This window comes from Cervus canadensis, chromosome 4 (assembly GCF_019320065.1).
Source record: "Cervus canadensis isolate Bull #8, Minnesota chromosome 4, ASM1932006v1, whole genome shotgun sequence".
Classification (NCBI taxonomy): Eukaryota; Metazoa; Chordata; class Mammalia; order Artiodactyla; family Cervidae; genus Cervus; species Cervus canadensis.
Window position 1 is genome coordinate 101,393,270 of NC_057389.1, and position 24,104 is coordinate 101,417,373.

Consider the following 24,104-nt stretch of genomic DNA (forward strand, 5'->3'; position numbering starts at 1 on the left):
CCTACCATCTTATCCTCTGTCAACCCCTTCTCCTCTTGCCCACAGTCTTTCCCAGAATCTGGGTATTTTCCAATGAGTCAGCTATTCACATCAGGTGGCCAAAGTATTGGAGCTTCAGCTTCAGCATCAGTCCTTCCAATAAATACTCAGGTTGATTTCCTTTAAGACTGATAAGTTTGATCTCCTTGCAGTCGAAGGGACTCTCAAGAGTCTTCTCCAGCACCACAATTTGAAAACATCAGTTCTTCGGCCCTCAGACTTCTTTATGGTCCAATTCTCAAATTTGTACATGACTACTTGAGAAACCTGTATGCAGGTCAGGAAGCAACAGTTAGAACTGGACATGGAACAATAGACTTTTTCCAAATAGGAAAAGGAGTATGTCAGGGCTGTGTATATTGTCACCTTGCTTATTTAACTTATAAGCAGAGTACATCATGAGAAACGCTGGGCTGGATGAAGCACAGGTTGGAATCAAGATTGTTGGGAGAAATACCAATAACCTCAGATATGCAGGTGACACCACCCTTATGGCAGAAATGGAAGAAGAACTAAAGAACCTCTTGGTGAAAGTGAAAGAGGAGAGTGAAAAAGTTGGTTTAAAGCTCAACATTCAGAAAACTAAGATCATGACATCCAGTCCCATCACTTCATGGCAAATAGACAGGGAAACAGTGGAAACAGTGTCAGACTTTATTTTTCTGGGCTCCAAAATCACTGCAGATGGTGATTTCAGCCGTGAAATTAAAACTTACTCCTTGGAAGGAAAGTTATGACCAACATAGACAGCATATTAAAAAGCAGAGACATTACTTTGTCAACAAAGGTCCATCTAGTCAAGGCTATGGTTTTTCCAGTAGTCATGTATGGATGTGAGAGTTGGACTATGAAGAAAGCTGAGTGCAGAAGAATCGATGCTTTTGAACTGTGGTGTTGGAGAAGACTCTTGAGAGTCCCTTGGACCGCAGGGAGATCCAACCAGTCCATCCTAAAGGAAATCAGTCCTGGGTGTCATTGGAAGGACTGATATTGAAGCTGAAATGCCAATGTTTTGGCCACCTGATGTGAAGAGCTGACTCATTGGAAAAGACCCTGATGTTGGGAAAGATTGAAGGCAGGAGGAGAAGGGGACAACAGAGGATGAGATGGTTGGATGGCATCACCGATTCAACGGACATGAGTTTGGGTAAACTCCGGGAGTTGGTGATGGACAGGGAGGCCTGGCATGCTGTGGTTCATGGAGTCACAAACAGTTGGACACGACCAAGCGACTGAACTGAACTGATGGGAAAAAACAGCTCTGTCTGTACGGACTTTTGTCAGCAAAGTGATGTCTCTGCTTTTTGACACACTGTCTAGGTTTGTCATAGCTTTTCTTCCAAGGAGCAAGTGTCTTTTAATTTCACTGCTGCAATCACCATCCACAATGATTTTGATGTCCAGGAAAATAAAAGTTGTCACTGTTTTGACCTTTTCCCTATCTGTTTGCCATGAAGTGATGGGAGTGAATGCCATGATCTTAGTTTTTTGAATGTTGAGTTTCAAGACAGCTTTTCACTCTCCTCTTTCACCTTCATCAAGAGGCTCTTTAGTTCCTCTTTGCTTTCTGCCATTATAGTGGTATCATCTGCATATCTGAGGTTGTTGATATTTCTCCTGTCAATCTTGATTCCAGCTTGTGATTCATCTAGCTTGGCATTTTGCATGATGTACTCTGTATATAAATTAAATAAACAGTGTGACAGTATACAGCCTTGTTGTACTCCTTTCCCAGTTTTGAACCAATCCATTGTTCCATGTCCAGTTCTATTGCTTCTTGACCCGCATACAGGTTTTTCAAGCATCAGGTAAGGTAATCTAGCATTCCCATCTCTTTAAGAATTTTCCAGTTTTTCATGATCCACCTGGTCAAAGGCTTTCATGTAGTCAATGGAGCAGAATTAGATGTTTTTCTGGAATCCTTTTGCTTTCTCTGTGATCCAATGAATGTTGGCAATTTGACCGCTGATTCCTTTGCCTTTTCTAAATCCAACTTGTACTTCTGGAAGTTCTTCGTTCATATACTGTTGGAACCTAGCTTGAAGAATTTTGAGTGTGACCTTGATAGCATGTGAAATGAGTGCAATTGCAAGGTAGTTTGAACAGGTCATCTTAACTGCTACTAAGAACTGGATAGTGGAAAAGCCAAATGGAAAGCAACGAGTTAACCCAGGGCACACAGAACATAAGAGGCAGAGCCGGACCTTGAGTCCAGGTCTCCTGACTCCCAGCTGTAGGGTCTTCATGTTTTGATAGTAGGGGATTCCACTCTCACTCAAGCCTGGTCCTCCCTGGGGATGGGTGTTTGGAGCACAGGACCAAAAGGTTGGGTCTCATGGAATTCAACCAGGTGGTTGGGATTGGGCAGGGACTCATGAGGGGGAAGTCCCAGCCCTAACCTTGCTCTCTTTTGTGTTTAGGCTAAGTGGCAACGCCTGGCCTTGGAGGGCAGCACTCGTCTGGACATGTTTGAACACATCAGCCTCATGACCCTGGACAGTCTGCAGAAATGCGTCTTCAGTTATGACAGCAATTGCCAAGAGTGAGTCTCAGCCAAGGGCCTGGGAAACATGAAGAGCAGAGGGAGCAGAGGGTGAGGGGGGATGGACCAAGGTAATCAGAAGGGTCTTCTTGGAGGAGGTAGGTCAGAGCTGGACGCTGAAGGACAGGGAAGGGAAAGAGTAGGAGTGATTCTTGCAGGTAGGCAGAACTGTTTGATAAAAGCCAGGAGGCCAGGAGGAGCAGAGCCTGTGTAGCTGTGAGGAGACATCTTTGGTATGAGGTTGGAGGAATGGGCAGAGTTCTATCTTCAGGACAATCTGAAGCCAGACAAAGAGGATATGAACTTCATCCTGAGGTTTCCTGGGAGCTGTGGAAGACCTTTGGGTACATGAGGATCTTGGTCAAAGATGAGCTTGGATATCTGACTGGAGAGAAGACTGTTGTGTAGACACAGGATATGAGGAGACCACAGAGGGGAGGAAGTTTGAGCTTGGTGGAGAAAATGGGGCAGATTTGGGGAAAACTGAGAAAGATACTGGCAGGCCCAGATATTGTGTGGGAGAGAGGAGAAATGAGGGTGATTCCCATGCTCTGCCCTGATGTCTAGGACATGAGGGAGCTCACAGAGATGGGGGTCAGAGAGAGAAATGTGACTGAATGGGATGTGGTCCTGGGTAACTAACCAGAAGTGCTCCTCACAGTATGAGATCATGAAGGAAGACAATAGCTTAAAACATCTGAAATCCAGAAGTGATCAGGGTTCCCAAGACTTCCTATTAGGAATCAGAGTTTCTAAGGAGAGATGGCCTTCTTCTTTTTTTTTTTTTTTTTTGGCAATGCCATGTAGCTTATGGGATCTTAGTTCCCCAACCAGGGATCCAACCTGTGCCCCCTGCAGTAGAAGCATAGAGCCCTAACCACTGGACCACCAGGGAAGTCCCACAGTACTGCTTCTTAAGGCTTTCTCTGGTCTGACCCTGTAGGAAACCCAGCGAATATATTGCTGCCATCTTGGAGCTCAGTGCCCTGGTGACGAAACGAATTGAGCAGATCTTCCTGCACGTGGACTTCTTGTACTACCTTACTCCTGAAGGGAAGCGCTTCTACAGGGCCTGCCGCCTGGTGCATGACTTCACAGATGCCGTCATCCAGAAGAGGCGTCATACTCTAACCAGTCAGGGTTCCCAAGAATTCCTCAAAACCAAGACTAAGACCAAGACTTTGGACTTCATTGATGTGCTCCTGTTGGCCAAGGTAGGCTTCTTGTGTGTGTGTGTGTGTGTGTGTGTGTGTGTGTGTGCATGCTATATTGCTTCAGTCATGTACAACTGTTTGTGACCCTATCGACTGTAGCCCACCAGGTTCTTCTGTCCATGGGATTATCCAGGCAAGAACACTGAGTGGGTTGCCATGCCCTCCTCCAGGGGATCTTCCCAGCCCCTGCACTGCAGGCAGATTCTTTACTGCTAAGGCACCCAGAAAGCCTCAAGGTGGGCTTCTCTGGGATCTCAATTCAAGAGGTAGACTGGATGTTCGTTTCAAAGGACGGATTAAAGAACTTGGACTTGATCAAGAGAGTGCTAGGGAGTCATAGAGGATGCTCATAGAGGAAGGGAGGGGCAGGTCAGAGAGAAGTTTCAGATGTGACTGTGTAGAAGGTTGCCTGGAAGGAGTAAACAGGAAGCAGGAGACCAGGGAGGAGGCCCCTGGGGGTGGAGTGGGCTATGGAGATGAAGAGGGAAGGATCCTGCTTGGATGATGGAGCTTCAGGGACAATCTCAGATTAGGCTCAGGTGTCCTCAGAGCTGGTGTGACTCTGGGGATCTTGCTTTCTGTTCAGGATGAAGATGGGAAGGGATTGTCAGATGAAGATATCCGAGCTGAAGCTGACACCTTCATGTTTGAGGGTGAGGGTCCCAGTGTGGGACTAGAGAATGGGCAGGGGTCTCTTCATCCTGTGGACTTGGCGGGTGCTGGATCACCCCATCTTGCCTATCCTTCCCATCTTCTTTGTGGGGAGGTGGGGAAGGGTGGCTTGGTGTGGTCCGCCCTTTGGTGCTGAAGTAGCCCAGAGACCCAAGTTTGTCTGGCTGCCCCTCAGGCCATGACACCACAGCCAGTGGCCTCTCCTGGATCCTGTACAACCTGGCAAAGCACCCAGAATACCAGGAGCGCTGCCGGCAGGAGGTGCAAGAGCTCCTGAGGGACCGCGAGCCTAAAGAGATTGAATGGTGAGTGCAAGTCCTCATGGTGTGCTCCTGACCCCTTCCCACTGCCTCTGCTTTCCAGGTGGGAACCTGGAAAGATCTTTTTTGTTGATTCTATAATTATTGCCCAGTGGGAATAGGAGCAGAGCCCAGAGGCAGGGTCTGATACCTAGTCTGAATAGCAGGTGAAAGTTTGTAGGCTTTTGGGACAGAAAGATCTGAGCATCCACATTAATGTCCTTACTAACTTGCTATGCCACTTTAATAAAATCAGTTTCCTTTTATGAATACCATTTTTCTCCTCTATAAATTGGGAATGGGATGGGGAATCTCTCCCCCACAGTGATATTTGGAGTACTGGGATAATATGTGTAGAACAGATGCCACTGAATATATATTCAGCATATGAAGTCTTTTTCCCCCCTCTCTTAATTTTCTGCCTGAAGTTGCATTTTCCTCGAAAAGACTCTCATTTCTCTTAATTTTTGTTCTTTTCTGATTCCCATGTAATAGTCTATTCCAGGGATTTTTCTTTTTTGAAAAATTTATTTATTTTAATTGGAGGCTAATTACTTTACAATATTGTAGTGAGTCTTGCCACACATTGACATGAATCAGCCTTGGGTGCACATGTGTTCCACGTCCTGAACCTCCCTCCCACCTCCCTCCCCATCCAACTCCTCAGGGTCATCCCAGTGCACCAGCCCTGAGCACCTTGTCTCATGCATCGAACCTGGCTTGGTGATCTGTTTCACATATGATAATATACATGTTTCAATGCTATTCTCTCAAATCATCCCACCCTTGCCTTATCCCACACAGTCCAAAAGTCTGTTCTATACATCTATGTCTCTTTTGCTGTCTCGCATATAGGGTCATCGTTACCATCTTCCTAAATTCCATATATATGCGTTAGTATACTGTATGGGTGTTTTTCACTGGGACCTACTTCACTCTGTATAATAGGCTCCAGTTTCATCCACCTCATTAGAATTGATTCAAATGTATTCTTTTTAATGGCTGATTAATATTCCATTGTGTATATGTACCACAGCTTTCTTATCCATTTGTCTGCCGATGGACATCTAGGTTGCTTCCATGTCCTAGCTATTATAAACAGTGCTGTGATGAACATTGGGGTAAACATGTCTCTTTCAATCCTGGTTTCCTCGGTGTGTATGCCCAGCAGTGGGATTGCTGGGTCATATGGCAGTTCTATTTCCAGTTTTTTAAGGAATCTCCACATTGTTCTCCATAGTGGCTGTACTAGTCTGCATTCCCACCAACAGTGTAAGAGGGCTCCCTTTTCTCCACACCCTCTCCAGCATTTATTGTTTGTAGACTTTTTGATAGCAGCCATTCTGGCTGGTGTGAGATGGTACCTCATTGTGGTTTTGATTTGCATTTCTCTGATAATGAGTGATGTTGAGCATCTTTTCATGTGTTTGTTAGCTGTATGTCTTCTTTGGAGAAATGTCTGCTTAGTTCTTTGGCCCATTTTTTTAATTGGGTCATTTATTTTTCTGGAAATGAGCTGTAGGATTTGGTTGTATATTTTTGAGATTAATCCTTTTGTTAGTTGCTTCATTTGCTATTATTTTCTCCCATTCTGAAGGCTGTCTTTTCACCTTACTTATAGTTTCCTTCGTTGTGCAAAAGCTTTTAAGTTTAATTAGGTCCCATTTGTTTATTTTTGCTTTTATTTCCATTACTCTGGGAGGTGGGTCATAGAGGATCCTGCTGTGATTTATGTCAGAGAGTGTTTTGACTATGTTTTCCTCTAGGAGTTTTATAGTTTCTGTTCTTACATTTAGATCTTTAATCTAATTTGAGTTTATTTTTGTGTATGGTGTTAGAAAGTGTTCTAGTTTCATTCTTTTACAAGTGATTGACCAGTTTTCCCAGGACCACTTGTTAAACAGATTGCCTTTTCTCCGTTGTATATTTTTGCCTCCTTCGTCAAAGATAAGGCATCCATAGGTGTGTGGATTTATCTCTGGGCCTCCTATATTGTTCCATTGATCTATATTTCTGTCTTTGTGCCAGTACCATACTGTCCTGATGACTGCAGCTTTGTAGTAGAGCCTGAAGTCAGGCAGGTTGATTCCTCCAGGTTCATTCTTTCTCAAGATTGCTTTGGCTATTTGAGGTTTTTTGTATTTCCGTAGAAATTGTGAAATTATTTGTTCTAGTTCTGTGAGAAATACCTTTGGTAGCTTGATAGGGATTGCATTGAATCTATAGATTGCTTTGGGTAGTATACTTATTTTCACTATATTGATTCTTCCAATCCATGAACATGGTATATTTCTCCATCTATTTGTGTCCTTTTTGATTTCTTTCATCAGTATTTTATAGTTTTCTATATATAGGTCTTTTGTTTCTTTAGGTAGATTTATTCCTAAGTATGTTATTCTTTTCGTTGCAATGGTGAATGGGATTGTTTCCTTAATTTCTCTGTTTTCTCATTGTTCATGTATAGGAATGCAAGGGATTTCTCTGTGTTAATTTTATATTCCTGCAACTTTACTATATTCATTGATTAGCTCTAGTAATTTTCTGGTAGAGTCTTTAGGGTTTTCTACGTAGAGGATCATACCATCTGAAAACGGTAAAGTTTTACTTCTTCTTTTCCAATCTGGATTCCTTTTATTTCTTTTTCTGCTCTGATTGCTGTGGCCAAAACTTGCAAAACTATGTTGAATAGCAGTGGTGAGAGTGGGCACCCCTGTCTTGTTCCTGACTTTAGGAGAAATGCTTTCAATTTTTCACCATTGAGGATAATGTTTGCTGAGGGTTTGTCATATATAGCTTTTATTATGTTGAGGTATGTTCCTTCTATGTCTGCTTTCTGGAGGGGTTTTTTTTTTTTTATCATAAATGGATGTTGAATTTTGTCAAAGGCTTTCTCTGCATCTATTGAGATAATCATATGATTTTTATCTTTCAGTTTGTTAATGTGGTGTATTACATTGATTGATTTGCTGATATTGAAGAACCCTTGCATCCCTGGGATAAAGCCCACTTGGTCATGATGTATGATATTGTTAATATGTGGTTGGATTCTGTTTGCTAGAATTTTGTTAAGGATTTTTGCATCTATGTTCAGCAGTGATATAGGCCTGTAGTTTTGTTTTTTTTGTGGCATATTTGTCTGGTTTTGGTATTAGAGTGATGGTGGCCTCATAGAATGAGTTTGGAAGTTTGCCTTCTCCTGCAATTTTCTGGAAGAGTTTGAGTAGGATAGGTGTTAGCTTTCCTTTATTTATTTATTTATTTTTTAATTTTTTAAAAAATTTTTTATTTTTATTTTTATTTTTTTTTTTATAGCTTTCCTTTAAATTTTTGGTAGAATTCAACTTTGAAGCCACCTGGTCCTGGGCTTTTGTTTTCTGGAAGATTTCTGATTACAGTTTTGATTTCCATGCTTGTGATCAGTCTGATAAGATTTTCTATTTCTTCCTGGTTCAGTTTTCGAAAGTTATGCTTTTCTAAGAATTTGTCTCTTTCTTCCAAGTTGTCCATTTTATTGGCATATAATGGCTGATAGTAGTCTCTTATGATCCTTTGTATTTCTGTGTTGTCTGTTGTGATTTCTCCATTTTCATTTCTAATTTTGTTGATTTGATTCTTCTCCCTTTTTATCTTGATGAGTCTGGCTAATGGTTTGTCAATTTTATTTATCTTCTCAAAGAGCAAGCTTTTAACTTTGTTGATTTTTGGTATGGTCTCTTTTGTTTCTTTTGCATTTATTTCTGCCCTAATTTTTATAATTTCTTTCCTTCTACTAGCCCTGGGGTTCTTCATTTCTTCCTTTTCTAGTTGCTTTAGGTGTAGAGTTAGGTTATTTATTTGACTTTTTTTCTTGTTCCTTGAGGTAAGCCTGTATTGCTATGAACCTTCCCCTTAGCACTGATTTTACAGTGTCCCATAGGTTTTGGGTTGTTGTGTTTTCATTTTCACCAGTTTCTATGCATATTTTGCTTTCTTTTTTTATTTCTTCTATGATTTGTTGGTCATTCAGAAACATGTCGTTTAGCCTCCATATGTTGGAATTGTTAGTAGTTTTTTCCCCTGTAATTGACATCTAATCTTACTGCGTTGTGATCAGAGAAGATACTTGGAATGATTTCAAATTTTTTGAATTTACCAAGGCCCAGGATGTGATCTGTCCTGGAGAGGGTTCCGTGTGCACTTGAGAAAAAGGTGAAATTATTGTTTTGGGGTGAAATGTCCTATAGATATCAATTAGGTCTAACTGGCCCATTGTATCATTTAAAGTTTGTGTTTCCTTGCTAATTTTCTGTTTAGTTGATCTCTCCATAGGTGTGAGTGGGGGTATTAAAGTCTCCCACTATTATTGTGTTATTGTTAATTTCCCCTTTCATACTTGTTAGCATTTGCCTTACATATTGTGGTGCTCCTATGTTGGGTGCATATATATTTATAATTATTATATCTTCTTCTTGGATTGATCCTTCGATCCTTATGTAGTGTCCTTTGTCTCTTTTCACAGCCTTTATTTCAACATCTATTTTATCTGATATGAGTATTGCTACTCCTGCTTTCTTTTGTTCTCCATTTGTGTGAAATATCTTTTTCCAGCCCTTCACTTCCAGTCTGTATGTGTCCCTTGTTTTGAGGTGGGTCTCTTGTAGACAGCATATATAGGGGTCTTGTTTTCATATCCATTCTGCCAGTCTTTGTCTTTCGGTTGGGGCATTCAACCAATTTACATTTAAGGTACTTATTGATAAGTATAATCCTGTTGCCATTTACTGGTTGTTTTGGGTTCTAGTTTATACACCTTTTCTGTGTTTCCTGTCTAGAGAAAATCCTTTAGCATTTGTTGAAGAGCTGGTTTGGTGGTGCTGAATTCTCTCAGCTTTTGCTTGTCTGTAAAACTTTTGATTTCTCCTTCATATTTGAATAAGATCTTTTCTGGGTACAGTAATCTGGGTTGTAGGTTTTCCTCTTTCATCACTTTAAGTATGTCCTGCCAATCCCTTTTGGCCTAAAGAGTTTCTGTTAAAAGATCAGCTGTTATCCTTTTGGAAATCTTCTTATGTGTTATTTGTTGTTTTTCCCTTGCTGCTTTTAATATTTGTTCTTTGTGTTTGATCTTTGCTAATTTGAATAATTTGTGTCTTGGGATGTTTTGCCTTGGGTTTATCCTTTTTGGGACTCTGGGTTTCTTGGACTTGGGTGGCTATTTACTTCCCCATTTTAGGGAAGTTTTCAACTATTATCTCCTCAAGTCTTTTCTCATGGCCTTTCATCTTCTTCTTCTGGGACTCCTATGATTCAAGTGTTGGGGTGTTTGACATTGTCCCAGAGGTCTCTGAGGTTGTCCTCATTTCTTTTTTTTTTCTTTTTTAAATTAAAAAAATTATTTTTTATTTTTTTATTTTTTTTATTAGTTGGAGGCTAATTACTTCACAACATTTCAGTGGGTTTTGTCATACATTGATATGAATCAGCCATAGATTTACACGTATTCCCCATCCTGATCCCCCCTCCCACCTCCCTCTCTCACCCATTCCTCTGGGTCTTCCCAGTGCACCAGGCCTCACTTGTCTCATGCATCCCACCTGGGCTGGTGATCTGTTTCACCATAGATATATACATGCTGTTCTTTGAAACATCCCACCCTCACCTTCTCCCACAGAGTTCAAAAGTCTGTTCTTGTATTTCTGTGTCTCTTTTTCTGTTTTGCATATAGGGTTATCGTTACCATCTTTCTAAATTCCATATAATGTGTTAGTATGCTGTAATGTTCTTTATCTTTCTGGCTTACTTCACTCTGTATAAGGGCTCCAGTTCATCCATCTCATTAGGACTGATTCAAATGAATTCTTTTTACGGCTGAGTAATATTCCATGGTGTATATGTACCACAGCTTCCTTATCCATTCATCTGCTGATGGGCATCTAGGTTGCTTCCATATCCTGGCAATTATAAACAGTGCTGCGATGAACATTGGGGTGCACATGTCTCTTTCAGATCTGGTTTCCTCAGTGTGTATGCCCAGAAGTGGTATTGCTGGGTCATATGGCAGTTCTGTTTCCAGTTTTTTAAGAAATCTCCACACTGTTTTCCATAGTGGCTGTACTAGTTTGTTCATTTCTTTTAATTCTCTTTTCTTTTTTCCTCTCTGCTTAATTTATTTCCACCATTCTATCTTCTACCTCACTTATCCTATCTTCTGCCTCAGTTATTCTACTGTTCGTTCCCTCCAGAGTGCTTTTGAACTCAGTTATTGCATTATTCATTATTAATTGACTCTTTTTATTTCTTCTAGGTCCTTGTTAAACATTTCTTGCATCTTCTCAATCCTTGTCTCTAGGCTATTTATCTGTAACTACATTTTGTTTTCATGATTTTGCATCATTTTTCCTATCATTATTCTGAATTCTTTCTCAGGTAGACTCCCTATCTCCACTTCTTTTGTTTGGTTTGGTGGGCATTTATCATGTTCCTTTACGTGCTGAGTATTTCTCTGCCTTTTCATGTTGTTTAGATTGCTTCATTTGGGGTGGCCTTTCTGTATTATGGCAGTTTGTGGTTCCTCTTTATTGTGGAGGTTCCTCCCTGTGGGTGGGGTTGGATGAGTAGCTTGTCAAGGTTTCCTGATTAGGGAAGCTTGCATTGGTGTTCTGGTTGGTGGAGCTGGATTTCTTCTCTATGGAGTGCAATGAAGTGTCCGGTAGTGAGTTTTGAGATGTCTATGGGTTTGGAGTGACTTTGGGCAGCCTGTATATTAAAGCTCAGGGCTATGTTCCTGCTTTGCTGGAGAATTAGTGTGATGTATCTTTCTCTGGAACTTGTTTGCTCTTGGGTGGAGCTTGGTTTCAGTGTAGGTATGGAGGCTTTTGGATGAGCTCTTATTGATTAATGTTCCCTGGAGTCAGGAGTTCTCTGGTGTTCTCAGGATTTGGACTTAAGCCTCCTGCCTCTGGTTTTCAGTCTTATTCTTACACTAGCCTGAAGACTTCTCCATCCATACAGCACTGATGATAAAACATTTAGGTTAATGGAGAAAAGATTCTCCACAGTGAGGAACACCCAGAGAGATATACAGAGTTACATGGAGAAGAGAAGAGGGAGGAGGGAGATAGAGGTGACCAGGAGGAGAAGAGTGGGGATCAAAAGGGGGAGAGAGCAATCTAGCCAGTAATCAAATCCCTATGTGCTATTCACAGCCTGGAACAGCCAGAGAGGTTCATGGAGATACATAGAGAAGAGAAGAGGGAGGAAGGAGATAGAGGTGACCAGGAGGAGAAGGGAGGGGGGGGGTCAAAAGGAGTGAGACAGATCTAGCCAGTAATCAGTTCCCTAAGTGTTCTCCACAGCCAGGAATAGCCAAAGAGATTCACAGAGTTGGGTAGAGAAGAGAAGGGGGAGGGAGGAGATAGAGGTGACCTGGGGAGAAAAAAGAGAGTCAAAAGGGTGAGAGGTAAATCAAGCCAGTAATCACACTCCTAAGTAAAAATGGGTACTGAAGATTGGGTTCTTAAAGGCACAAAATTGATAACAAACACCAAAAATCAAAAATTAAAAATCTAGAGAGGTTAGACTCTCAAAAACACAATATTAAAAAAGCAAAAAAAAAAAAAAAAAAAAAAAAAAAAAAAAAAACAAAACAAAATCACAAAGATTATAAAAAATATATAAGAAGTTTGCTTTAAAAATAGGGTCTTTTTTTGGTAAGGTAGTAGTAGGTTATAAAAATGAAAATTAAAGGAGTAATAGAGGGCTTAAAAATTAAAAAAAATTAAAAAATGATAATAGTAAAAATAGATCTAGGAATTTCTCTGGAGTCGGTCAGTGTAGGATAAGTTCAGTTTCAGATAGTTCCTTGTTTCTGCTTATACTTCTCAAGACCTATAGGCCCCTTCCAATGTAGTCTGTGCTAACTACAGGGTTTTAATCTGTTGCACATGTCACTTCCAAAGTGGTTCCCTATGTTTATTTTGGCTTCTTCTGTTTGCAAGTCTCTTCAGTGTCTAATTTCCACCCCGACACAAGGGGGCAAAGGTGGTCTCTTATCTAGGCTCACTTGTTCAGTCGTGCTGTTGGGAGGGAGGAGCACTGCAAACAAATATCACTGGCTTGTGTGGGGAGTGCTCGCAGTGTCTGGGCCACACTGGGTTTGCCCCCGTTCACGTTGTGTGTGCTTTCATTGTCTACACTGCTCAGGCTCCAGGTTGCTCTGCAGGGGAACTGTCTAAAGTGGACCCTGGGTTGCGTGCACTTCCCAGGTCTAAGCTGCTCAGGTTCAGGTTCTCGGGTACTCCACAAAGGCCTGCGTTTTGTGCCCTTCCCAGGTCCGAGCAGCTCGGGTGACCAGGTGCTTGGTGAGCACACTCTCCCCAGGTGGGCTGGGAATCTTATCACCTCCCCCGTCCCAGCCGTTTGGTTTCCTGGGTGCACAGTGGGAGCGCTGTCTCAGGTGTGCCTTGTGTCTCTTCTGGGGCACTGATCTCTGGCTGCGACCCTCCTGATGGATGTCAACTGTCCAGGATCCCAGGAAGACTTGGCTGGCAAGTGGGAGCCTGCTCACAGTTTGGGAGAGGATGCCGTCTAGGGGCCCAGATTGCCCCTTTCTGGCTCTGGCTGCCGTCCACCTGCCTCCCTGCCTCCAGAGGGGGATGGGCCGGTCCAGTGCCCGCTAGCTCTCCTCTGGTATTTGCTCAGTCCTTTGTTCTGTGATTGGCCCAGCAGTGCCTTCAATTCAGTTCAGTTCAGTCACTCAGTCATGTCTGACTCTTTGTGACCCCATGAACTGCAGCACGCCAGGCCTCCCTGTCAGTCCATCACCAACTCCTGGAGTTTATTCAAGCTCATGCCCATCAAGTCGGTGATGCCATCCAGCCATCTCATCCTCTGCTGTCCCCTCCTCCTCCTGCCCCCTATCCCTCCAAGCATCAGGGTCTTTTCCAATGAGTCAACTCTTCGCATGAGGTGGCCAAAGTACTGGAGTTTCAGCTTCAGCATCAGTCCTTCCAATGAACACCCAGGACTGATCTCCTTTAGGAGGGACTGGTTGGATCTCCTTGCAGTCCAAGGGACTCTCAAGAGTCTTCTCCAACACCACAGTTCAAAGGCATCAATTTTTTGGTGCTCAGCTTTCTTCACAGTCCAACTTTCACATCCATACAAGACCACTGGAAAAACCTTAGCCTTGACCAGAAGGACCTTTGTTGGCAAAATAATGTCTCTGCTTTTTAATATGCTATCTAGGTTGGTCATAACTTTCTTCCAAGGAGTAAGCGTCTTTTAATTTCATGGCTGCAATCACCATCTGCAGTGATTTTGGATTCCAAAAAAAATAAAGTCTGACACTGTTTCCACTGTCTCCCCATCTATTTCCCATGAGGTGATGGGACCAGATGCCATGATCTTAGTTTTCTGAATGTTAAGCTTTAAGCCAACTTTTTCACTCTCCTCTTTCACTTTCATCAAGAGGCTTTTTAGTTCCTCTTCACTCTCTGCCATAAGGGTCATCTGCATATCTGAGGTTATTGATATTTCTCCCGGCAATCTTGATTCCAGCTTGTGCTTCCTCCAGCCCAGCGTTTCTCATGATGTACTCTGCATATAAGTTAAATAAGCAAGGTGACAATATACAGCCTTGACATACTCCTTTTCCTATTTGGAACCAGTCTGTTGTTCCATGTCCAGTTCTAACTGTTGCTTCCTGACCTGCATACAGGTTTCTCAAGAGGCAGGTCAGGTGGTCTGGTATTCCCATCTCTTTCAGAATTTTCCACAGTTTATTGTGATCCACACAGTCGAAGGCTTTGGCATAGTCAATAAAGCAGAAATAGATGTTTTTCTGGAACTCTCTTGCTTTTCCGATGAGCCATCGGATATTGGCAATTTCATCTCTGGTTCCTCTGCCTTTTCTAAAACCAGCTTGAACATCTGGAAGTTCTCTGTTCACGTATTGCTGAAGCCTGGCTTGGAGAATTTTGAGCATTACTTTACTAGCGTGTGAGATGAGTGCAATTGTGCGGTAGTTTGAGCATTCTTTGGGGGTTGCCTTTCTTAGGGATTGGAATGAAAACTGACCTTTTCCAGTCCTGTGGCCACTGCTGAGTCTTCCAAATTTGCTGGCACATTGAGTGCAGCACTTTCACAGCATCATCTTTCAGGATTTGAAATAGCTCAACTGGAATTCCATCACCTCCACTAGCTTTGTTCATAGTGATGCTTTCTAAGGCCCACTTGATTTCACATTCCAGGATGTCTGGCTCTAGGTCAGTGATCACACCATTGTGATTGTCTGGTTCGTGAAGATCTTTTTTGTACAGTTCTTCTGTGTATTCTTGCCACCTCTTCTTAATATCTTCTGCTTCTGTTAGGTCCATACCATTTCTGTCCTTTATCAAATCCATCTTTGCATGATATGTTCCCTTGGTATCTCTAAGTTTCTTGAAGAGATCTCTAGTCTTTCCCATTCTGTTGTTTTCCTCTATTTCTTTGTATTGATTTCTGAGGAAGGCTTTCTTATCTCTTCTGGCTATTCTTTGGAACTCTGCATTCAAATGGGAATATCTTTCCTTTTCTCCTTTGTTTTTTGCTTCTCTTCTTTTCACAGCTTTTTGTAAGGCCTCCTCAGAAAACCATTTTGCCTTTTTGCATTTCTTTTCCATGGGGATGATCTTGATCCCTGTGTCCTGTACAATGTCACGAACCTCTGCCCATATTTCATCAGGCTCTCTGTCTATCAGATCTAGTCCCTTAAATCTATTTCTCACTTCCACTGTATGGTCATAAGGGATTTAATTTAGATCATACCTGAATGGTCTAGTGGTTATCCCTACTCTCTTCAGTTTAAGTCTGAATTTGGCAATAAGGAGTTTTAGCTTAGGGTTTTTCGCGGGAAAGTTCTCTCTCTCTCTCTCTCTCTCTCTCTCTGGCTATCCCACAGTTTAGGTTTCTATCTCACGTAAGCTCCCTCAGATTGCCCTCGGGGCATTCAGGCTCCGTCCTTACCCTAAGCAATGCAGCCTGCACCTCCCTGTTCAGCACCCGCTTGCTAGTGGCGGATGTGAGTGTCTGGGCTACTTCTCTACTGGAAGTTGCCATTAGGCACATAATCTGTGGGTTTTATTTATTTATTTTTCCTCCCAGTTATGTCGTCCTCTGAGATTCCAAAACTCCCCACAGACCTGCCAGTGAGAGGGTTTCCTGGTGTTTGGAAACTTCTCCTCTTTTATGACTCCTTCCCTAGGAAGGATCTCCATCCCTAATTCTTTTGTCTCTCTTTTTATCTTCTATATTTTGTCCTACCTCCTTTCAAAGACAATGGGCTGCCTTTCTGGGCACCTGGTGTCCTCTGCCAGCGTTCAGAAGTTATTTTGTGGAATTTGTTCAGCGTTCAAATGTCCTTTTGATGAATTTGTGGGGGAGAAAGTGGTCTCCCCATCCTGTTCCTCCGCCATCTTAGTCCAGGGATTTTTCTGCTGGGGCGGAGAAGAAAGTAGGTAAGGCTTGATAGTAAAACAGTGAATATGAATTCACCGCTCTGGGTGTAGGTAGTGGACAGTGTCCAGGCTAAGGGGATATCTTGTGCAAAGGCCAGGAGTGAGCCTGAGTTTGGAAGTAAAAGTGGCTGGATAGTTGTGAAATATACAGTGTGAGTATCAGAGGGGCTCCCAGTAAGGCTGGAACTTGTAATGGAAGCTCTTCTTTAAATGTTTTGAAAGTCATGTTAAGAATTTTTAAATATATCAGTTCAAGTCCTTTAGGGAGCCAATATTGGATAAAAGAGAGAAACGGGCAGGTGTGCCACCATTAAGGAAAAGTGAAGTTGGGCAGAAATGGTCAGGCAGTAGTGTGCTCAGTCATTGACTGTGAGCTGCCTGGGAAAGTGTGGACTTGGCTTGAATCCTGCAGCAGAGCCCAGAGACCCTATAGCTGGAGGCTGTCAGCTGACAGCTCTTCTTGTAGCCCTCCAGCAGGTTCTTTCTTGAAGGGAGATCCATGACTAGTGCAGGAGGGCAATGGGGAGCCTTGGGAGATATTTGAGCAGGGGAGGGGCAGGTCAGATATGAGTATTAGAAATATCTCTTAGCAGGGACTTTCCTGGTGGTCTGGTGGATAAGACTCTACCTTCCAATACAAGGGATGTGAGTTTGATCCCTGGTCAGGGAACTAAGATCCCACGTGACACGAGGCCAATGCAGCCAAAAATAAATAAAATACATTTTCTTTTTAAAAAAGAAAGAAATATCTCTTTGCAGATACAGGGGCAAACTGGAGGAAGTGAGCTGTAGTCTGGGAGTCCAGGGGAAGATTCTGGGCCAAAGACTGAAGGATAGAGAGGAAATATAAGACTAGAGAAAGGAGGCCATGCCCTCAACTTCACGGTTTTGCTCAGCATAGCAGTCCTGTAAGATGGAAAAATGTTTTTGTGCTTCCCCAAACTTCAAAAAATTATGCACTTGGTTAAAATCCAAACAGAAGGCATGAAAGGATTTACAGTGAACTTAAGCCTCCCATCAGCCCCACCCTAGCTTTATTGAGACATAATCAATGTATAACATTATGTACATTTTAGGTGTACAACATGACCTGATATATGTATACATTGCAAAATGATTACAATAAGGATAGTTGACACATCCACCACCTCATATAAACCTCTGTCATATGCCAGTGTCCCAACCCCATTTCTTCCTTCAATGGTTTTCTGTGCCCTTCCAAACATTGTTCAGTCTGTACCTACGTTTATTTATTTATTTTTTGCTCCCTCTGCTAATGACTTTATTCGTGAAACTATAATGGAACTCAAAATAGCAAAGAACATGAAAAACTTCATATTAATATTTATCAACCAAATATATCAAACAATACATTTATTTTTTATATAACTAACAAAAATCTCTAAAATGCACATGTGAGAATACAAATATTCCTTACTTCGTGGCATTTCAAAGCAATGAAGATCTGGTTAACACAGTTGGCCAGAATAGCCCTTTATACTTCCCTCTCCAATCCCTTAGTACTGGCTATCCAGGAAGCTCCCATCACATCACCCAATGAACATCTTTGTGTATGTGTCTTTATTTACCTGTCCTAGAAGCTCTCTGAATCTACCCAGGAGCCAGCTTGCTGGGCTGTAAAAGACATGTTGCCTTTTCTTGACAATGCTGATGCCCTCTGCTTGGTCCCTGTCCACACCTCCACATTTCAGCACCCAGCACTCTACCTGCACAACCTCAACCACTCCTTACCATTATCCACCCTATTAATTCTTGCCTCAAATAGATGTGAAGTATGACATTAAAAGGTGCTTGCTCCTTGGAAGAAAAGTTATGACCAACCTAGACAGTATATTAAAAAGCAAAGACATTACTTTGCCAAAAAAGGTCTAGTCCAAGCTATGGTTTTTCCAGTAGTCATGTATGGATGTGAGGAAAGCTCAGTGCCTAAGAATTGATGCTTTTGAAAGTGGTGTTGGATAAGACTCTTGAGAGTCCCTTGGACAGCAAGGAGATCCAACCAGTCCATCCTAAAGGAAATAAATCCTGAATATTCATTGGAAGGATTGATGCTGAAGCTGAAACTCCAATACTTCAGCCACCTGATGCAAAGAACTGACTCATTTGAAAAGACCCTGATGCTGGGAAAGATTGAAGGCAGAAGGAGAAGAGGATGGCAGAGGATGAAATGGTTGGATGGCATCACTGACTCGATGGACATGAGTTTGAGTAAACTCCAGGAGCTGGTGCTGGACAGGGAGGCCTGGTGTGCTGCAGTCCATGGGGTCACAAAGAGTCAGACACGACTGAGCAACTGAACTGAACTGAACATCTATTTGCCATGTAATTGCCCCTTTTCTGATACCAGTTATTCTGAACATCTCTTCATATTTGAAATCTCAGTGTTTGCAGTTCCCTGAATTCCTAGATCATGTCCTCTGCTTACTTTTCTCCCAGAGCCATGCTACCTCTCTTGTCGATTTGTGGGAATTCCGTGTATATTCAAGGTATTTTTCTAGACCTATATATTTATTGCAGCTATCTCATCTGTAATAAATGTTAATTTGGTCCCCTGGTATCTTTTATTAACTAGAAGATCTCCTTAATTCTGTGCATATTTATCCATTTCTTTTTGCCTTCCAGTTTGTACTTTTGGGATTTTAAGAATTCTTTCCTACACCTAGATCATGAAGATATCTCCTATATTGTCTTCTAATATTATGGTTTTATCTTTCACATATAAGAGGAGATTATATTCTGTGTATATGTATATATTTAAAAATTTATTTATTTGTTTGGCTGTGTTGGGTCTTAGTTTCAGCACACAGAATCTTAGTTCTCCAATTAGGGATTGAACCCACACCCCCTGCATTGCAAAGTGGGTTCTTAGCCACTGGACCACCAGGGAAGTCCCCACTCTGTATATTGAATAGATGCGGATTTAGTTCTTTTAAACATTTTTTTTTTTTTTTGGTAGAGTCACAGGGCTTGTGGGATCTCAGTTCCTGGACCAGGGTTTGAACTCAGGCCCCCTGCAGTGCAAGTGCAGAGTCCTAACCACGACACTGCCAGGAAGTTCCCGAGGATTTAGCTCTGTTCCTACATCACCGCTTGTCTGAATACCTTCAACCAGTGATCCATCTACTGCTCAGTGGTTTACAGGGCCTCCTTTCCAGATGCGGTTTTCACCAATTCATGTTTGATCTCCAAGTTCTCTATTCTGTTCCATGAGTCTGTCTTACTGTTCTTGCAACAGTACCACGCTTTTTAAAAATTACTACACTTTGGTAATAGGCCTTAACATCTGGTAGGTTGGGTTCTCCTGTGTCTGTTCAGTTGCTTCAGTCACGTCTGACTCTTTGCAACTCTATGGACTGTGGCCCACCAGCCTCCTCTGTCCATGGGATTCTCCAGGCAGGAATTCTGAAGTGGATTGCCAGATCTGCCTCTAGGGGATCTTCCCAACCTAGGCATTGAACCCACGTCTGTTACATTTCCTTTACTGGCAGACAGGTTATTTACCATTAGCACCCCCTGGGAAACCTTGCAGTCTTCTATTATCTTTTATTTTCTTCTCTAAAAAAAAATTTTTTTTTTAAATTGGAGGATAGTTGTTTTACAATGTTGTGTTGGTTTCTTCCTTACAATGTGAATCAGCTATATATATATATATATATATATATATATATATATATACACACATCCCCTCCCTCCCTCCCACCCCCACCCCATCCCACCCCCATCCCACCCCCATCCCACCCCTCCTAGGGCATCACAGAGCGCCAAGCTGGACTCCTTGTGTTACACAGCAGCTTCCCACTGGCTGTCTATTTTACCCATGGTACTGTATATGTGTCAGTGCTACTCTCTCAAATCTTCCCATCCTCTCCTTGCCCCACTGTGTCTACAAGTCCGTCCCCTACATCTGCATCTCTATTCCGGCCCTACAAATAGGCTCATCAGTACCATTTTTCTAGACCCCATGCATGCGTGCATGCTAAGTCACTTAGGTCGTGTCTGGCTCTTTGCGACCCTTTGGACTGTAGCCCACCAGGCTCCTCTGTCCATGGGATTCTCCAGGCATGAATACTGGAGTGGGTTTCCATGCCCTCCTCCAGAGGATCTTCCAGACCCAGGGATCGAACCAGAGTCTCTTATGTCTCCTGCATTGGCAGGAGGGTTCTTTATCACTAGAGCCACCTGGGAAGCCCCCTAGATCCTGTATCAATCTTCTGTTTTCAAACTGACCTAGCTTTGATGAATTCCAATTCTTTCAAATTGAAGATTACCAAGTCCCCCCCTCCCCCAACCAACTAGATTTTTATTTAATTACATTGAATATGCTCATTAATTTAGAAAGTATTGACACCTTAATAATATTAGGTTGTCTCACTATACAGTGTGGAGTAGAATAAACTTACTTACTCAAATAAACTTATATGTCCATTATAGAGACTTTTTTTTGCATTGTAAGCTGATATATAATTCAAAAAGCTTTAAATTATTAACACTTTAAAGGGTTAACACTTTAAAGAGTATGTTGGGAGTGTTGTGTTTTGCTCAGAAATTCTTCTAAAAATACCAGGCTGTTTTCTTCTATTAATAGTAACTTGAGATATTGATATCCTAATTCTTAAATCTTTGGTTCATCTGGAATTAATTTTGTTATAGCAGTGAAAGTCAGAAAAGTGAAAGTGAATTCACTCAGTCATGTCCGACTCTTTGCGACCCCATGGACTGTAGCCTACCAGGAACCTCAGTCCAAGGGATTTTCCAGGCAAGAATACTGGAGTGGGTTGCCATTTCCTTCTCCAGGGGTTCTTCCCGACCCAGGGATCGAACCCAGGTCTCCTGCATTGTAGGCAGACGCTTTACCATCTGAGCTATCAGGGGAGCCCCATGAGAGTCAGAGGGAGGTGGAAAGAGGGTCTTTAGGGCAGCAAGAGGGCTGGGGGTGTGTCTCTGTTTTTACTCCCGGGATAATTGTCTGGGGGTTCCTTAGGGACGACCTGGCCCAGTTGCCCTTCCTGACCATGTGCATCAAGGAGAGTCTGCGTTTGCATCCCCCTGTTGCTGTCATCTCCCGCCGCTGTACCCAAGATGTTGTGCTCCCAGATGGCCGAGTCATCCCCAAAGGTGCTCAAAACAATGGGGGTGAGGGAGGCTGGTGGTCCCATCAGCTGAGACCTTGACCTGACCACCCTCTCCTCTGTCATAGGGAACATCTGTGTCATCAGCATCTTCGGGATTCATCACAACCCATCGGTCTGGGCAGACCCTGAGGTGCTGCCTTCCACTGGGAAAATCAGACACTCCTCCACTCTATTCACATCTGGGGGTGTCCAGGTATCCTGAGATGTCCCACCCAGTAGCCCTGCCTCTCTCTGCCCTCCAGGTATTCAATCCCTTCCGCTTTGATCCAGAAGCTCCCCAGAAGAGATCACCTCTGGCTTTCATTCCTTTTTCGGCAGGGCCCAGGTAAGGCCAGCTGGTGTGTGAGGTGGGGATTGTTTGAGGATGGTGCTGGGGCTCAGGGAACATGCAAGCCCACGTGGAAGAAGTGTCTCAGACACCGTTAGCCTCCCTGTCCATCCCTGCAGAGGGGAGGGGTGTCCCAGTTAGTTTCTGGGCACGATCGAACATGATAGGGTTTCCCAGCAGAGTCGGAGCCCTCACTTATGCCTATAGGAACTGCATTGGGCAGACGTTTGCCATGAACGAGATGAAGGTGGCGCTGGCGCTCACGCTACTGCGGTTCCGCATCCTGCCGGATGAGGAGGAGCCACGCCGGAAGCCAGAGCTGATCCTGCGCGCGGAGGGCGGACTTTGGCTGCGGGTGGAGCCACTGAACACCGGCCAGTAATGACCCGCTACCTTCTGTCCTGGGGTTCACCCTGACCACAGACACCTCACTGCAGATTCCCAGGAATAAAACTGTGCTGTTAAGTCTGTCCCAGTCTCATCAAGAGCCAGCAGGGGGCGCTTGGGCCCTGGGAGAACCCAGGCGGGTGGGCGTGGCTGTGAATGTGGGAGGCGGGACGGAAGGTGAGGGAGGGGGCTTGGCGGCGGATATTGGTATGATATCTGGAGCTCCATCTTGGATCATGAGGACAAGACTACTCTTTAGCTAAGTGTGGAGCAGAGAGATAGATGCAATCAGGGTCAGATGACCCACTGACCCACCACTGTCCCACTGCAGAAGTCGCCGTCCTAGTCTGCTATTTACTAGTTGTTTGGTTTGGGGAAAATCGTTTATTTTCCTTTACTACATAATAGTTCAGTTCAGTTCAGTTCAGTCGCTCAGTCCTGTCCGACTCTTTGCGATCCCATGAACCGCAGCACACCAGGCCTACCTGTCTCTCACCAACTCCCGGAGTCCACCCAGTCCCATGTCCATTGAGTCGGTGATGCCATCCAACCATCTCATTTATTACATAATAGTAGCCTCTTAATTGCGATGTTGTGGAGATTTGTAAGCGAGTATGTGTGAAATGACTGACAATATTCGGTAAGCATCAGTACTCAATAAGGGTTCATTTCCTCTCTTCTTTTTGCATCACTTTCTCAAGTTCAAAGTGTTTTAAAGTCATAAAAGGTATATTTAACACTTCAGACATGTGGAAATACTGCTGAAGAAAACTGTCATTAAAAGATGCAGTAAATTCAAAGTCTCCATAGTTACATCTATTATGTAATTACAAGGGGCTCTGATGTTAAGCTGGTCTGAAGCTAGGAACCCAAAAAAATTTTTTTCCCTCTAAGAGGTATGATCCAGGACTTCATTTTCACCTAAATGTTCTAGGAAATAGAGATCAAGAGGGTCCTCAATAATAAGAGGAGGTGGAGGGGGCAGGAGTGGGGCCACTTAATTCAGCACCTGGGACAGTGGCTGCCCCAGACTTGCCCCACCGAGGCTGCAGGGGTTTCTGGGATAGAGTCCTACTCTCAGAGTCTTTCAGGGACCAGACGACTTACTGGTGGCAAAATAAGAAAGAAGTCCTGTAACATGGAATGAGTAAATATTTAATATATCCTAAGCTGAAAACTGCATACATTTTTCTTTGCCTTCAGAGTTCTTATTTAAAATGTTTTTCTTTCCCCCCAAATGATACCTTGTCATTGAAGAAAATAAAAAATAAGAATTAAAAATCTTATCTATAATTCAAACATGTCAAAGTTATCACCATTTATATTCTCTCACATATACTGCCAAATTTAGTTTTATATGTAATAATTATACAAGTAAAATTTGATTTTACATATAAGTGTATTACATTTACATGTAATATCCTTTTAAAAAGCTATTTTACTGACTAACAAGCACATGGAAATATGTTATGCATCATTAGTCATTAGGGAAATGCAAGTCAATGCTACAATGGGATACCACTTCACACCCAATAGAATGGTGAAAGTAAAAGCGTTAGTCACTCAGTTGTGTCTGATTCTTTGTGACCCCATGGTCTGTAACCTCTGTTCATGGAATTTCCCAGGCAAGAATACTGGAGTGGGTTGCCATAACCTTTCCCAGAGGATCTTCCTGGTCCAGGGATTGGACCAGGGTCTCCTGCATTGAAGGCAGATTCTTTACCATCTGAGCTACGAGGCGAGTCCTAATAGGATGGTAAGAATATAAAAAAAAATGGAGGACAAGTGTTGGTGAAGATGCGGGGTAATTGGAATCCTCATACATTGTTGCTGGGAATGTAAAATGGTGCAACCACTGTGGAAAACAGCCTGGTATTTCCTAAGTAAATTAAACCTACAAGTATCATATGATTCAGCCATCTCATGCCTAGGTATGCACAAAGACTTGAAAATATGTGTTCAAACAAAGAACTTCTACATGACTGTCTGTAGTGGC

The 24,104-nt window shown here is 42.8% G+C and overlaps 1 protein-coding gene across 3 annotated transcripts in view; it reads left to right on the plus strand.

Annotated features, from left to right (window-relative positions):
* Positions 1–22,186, plus strand: part of LOC122440654 (cytochrome P450 4F6-like) — a 31,139-nt gene extending 8,953 nt beyond the window's left edge. For all 3 annotated transcript variants that reach the window (XM_043467169.1, XM_043467168.1, XM_043467170.1), the window contains 8 exons: positions 2,460–2,581; positions 3,525–3,795; positions 4,382–4,448; positions 4,643–4,772; positions 21,243–21,376; positions 21,459–21,523; positions 21,636–21,718; positions 21,929–22,186. In XM_043467169.1, coding sequence (XP_043323104.1) covers positions 2,460–2,581; positions 3,525–3,795; positions 4,382–4,448; positions 4,643–4,772; positions 21,243–21,376; positions 21,459–21,523; positions 21,636–21,718; positions 21,929–22,103 — 1,047 coding nt within the window. In that variant the 3' untranslated portion in view covers positions 22,104–22,186. The remainder of the gene's footprint in view (positions 1–2,459; positions 2,582–3,524; positions 3,796–4,381; positions 4,449–4,642; positions 4,773–21,242; positions 21,377–21,458; positions 21,524–21,635; positions 21,719–21,928) is intronic.
* Positions 22,187–24,104: the final 1,918 nt, after the last annotated feature.